General features: G+C 35.6%; 1 protein-coding gene across 1 annotated transcript in view; it reads right to left on the bottom strand.

Moving 5' to 3' along the window:
• Positions 1-1,784, bottom strand: part of LOC119591619 (cytoplasmic dynein 2 heavy chain 1-like) — a 47,711-nt gene that overhangs the window by 44,549 nt on the left and 1,378 nt on the right. The window contains 3 exon segments of the mRNA XM_037940373.1: positions 9-111; positions 383-1,070; positions 1,229-1,379. Of these exon segments, the coding sequence (XP_037796301.1) occupies positions 9-111; positions 383-1,070; positions 1,229-1,379 (942 nt within the window).

The following is a 1,784-nucleotide window of genomic DNA, read 5'->3' as shown; positions in this document are numbered from 1 at the left end:
AATCAAACTGGTCATTGTGATAGTCATCAAGTTCCTCACAGAATTCTCCAATGTTTCGCTTCAGGTCATCGTAACCATTAAGATCACTTAGAAGTGCATCAGCTGTCTTTCCTAGGATTAGGGATGGAGTTAGTTTATGAAAGAATCTTTTGTTATATGAACTAGATATATGATGAATGTGTAACCTTGGATTCTTAGATTTAGTGAATAATGCAAAGACAGGTAAGCTACTAGGTTAGGTGTATTAAAAACATTCTTAGTACCTTCTTCTATGTTTTTTTAGGTCTTGACATTAGAGACTTACAGGAGTAATTTCATTCAGTAGTATCAAGAAATTCTAAAATCACATTCATGTAAAAATGTAAAAAAAAATCACACTTACCAATGTCCACCACTTTTGCATGAATAGGTTTGACCCAATAAATGTTGCTAACAACCTCAGGAACATTTGCTAAACGTCTTGGTCCATTAACAGCCGTGCTACTGAAATCCGAACTAATTGTGCGGATGTAACTGCTGAGTTCACTGAGTAACATTTCTCTCTCAGAAAGAAGTTCTTGCTGTATGCTTTCTCGCTTGATCAATTCTTTGTACCTCTTGAATTCTTGCATTAGTTGATAGGCACTTGAGTTCATATTTCTAAGCTGAGCTCTCAATTTACCTGCAATCCTCTGCTCAGCTGGCTTGAGGGAATTCTCAAACTGGCGTACTGCTGCTTGCCATAAGGGTTCTGTGTAAGGGTTATACTGAACAGGTTTTAGCCCAGCAAATGGCTTGAATGACTCAGCTGTTTTCAGTTCCTCCTGCTCACTAATGGACAAAAGTCTGGTCAATTGTTTGTGCAGAGTCCGGAGACTCAGAATTTCATTCAGGCGTTTTGAAACATTCTTGCAGTATTCTGGGACAAATGCATCGTTTTCCCACATCTGATCCACACCACTCTTCCAAAATATGCCAGTAAGTTTGCCACAGCTGTCCACCCATCGATCACACAGAGTAATGCCTTCTGATAGGTTCTTCTCAATCTGTGTGAACTGTCCACCCCACAGATCCTCCTCACTTAACTTTCCCTAAAAATATATATTGAGTATCAAGCAATGGACAAAACATTCATTCACTTTTTAAAATAACAATAAAAATTAGAAACACTTTAAAACAAATATTAAAATCAAATTCATATGTACTTACAAATGCAGTAAATATCCAGAAATAATTAATGTCACCTAACCTGGACATAACGAGTAATCTGATTTGCTATGATATCCAGAAGGTGCTCCATACGAGACTGCGGGTAGTCTAGCCTCCACAACTCATCCAACAAGTTATGGGTATTTTCCAAAATATCTTCTGCATCTAGGAGAGACACAGCATCCAACCCACTGGGAAAAGGTGCACCTAATTTTACTTGTCTTCATAAAACATTCATTGAAATATATAAACTTAACTCGTTTCCTATACAGAATGTGTGTTCTTTTAGTCTTTACATAATCATAAGTATACATCATGGATATGGATATAAGTTTTGAAAAAAAAAAAAAAAACACATTGCAACATTTATTTCAGTAAAATAGTAACTGCAACCCTGATTTTAGTACACTGGAAAATAACACCAACTGCTAATATCTCCTTTTCAATCAATATTTAAATTCTTTTCAACAGGGTGGATATATCTTCAAATCCCATGTGCATGTCTCTGATGTATATTTGCAAAGGGATATAATGAGTATAATGATATAACTAGTTCACAGAGTGAAAGTTATTTAAAATAATTAAAAGTGTAAATC

This window comes from Penaeus monodon, chromosome 29, assembly GCF_015228065.2.
Source record: "Penaeus monodon isolate SGIC_2016 chromosome 29, NSTDA_Pmon_1, whole genome shotgun sequence".
Lineage (NCBI taxonomy): Eukaryota > Metazoa > Arthropoda > Malacostraca > Decapoda > Penaeidae > Penaeus > Penaeus monodon.
This window is presented reverse-complemented; position numbering and strand designations above follow the sequence as displayed.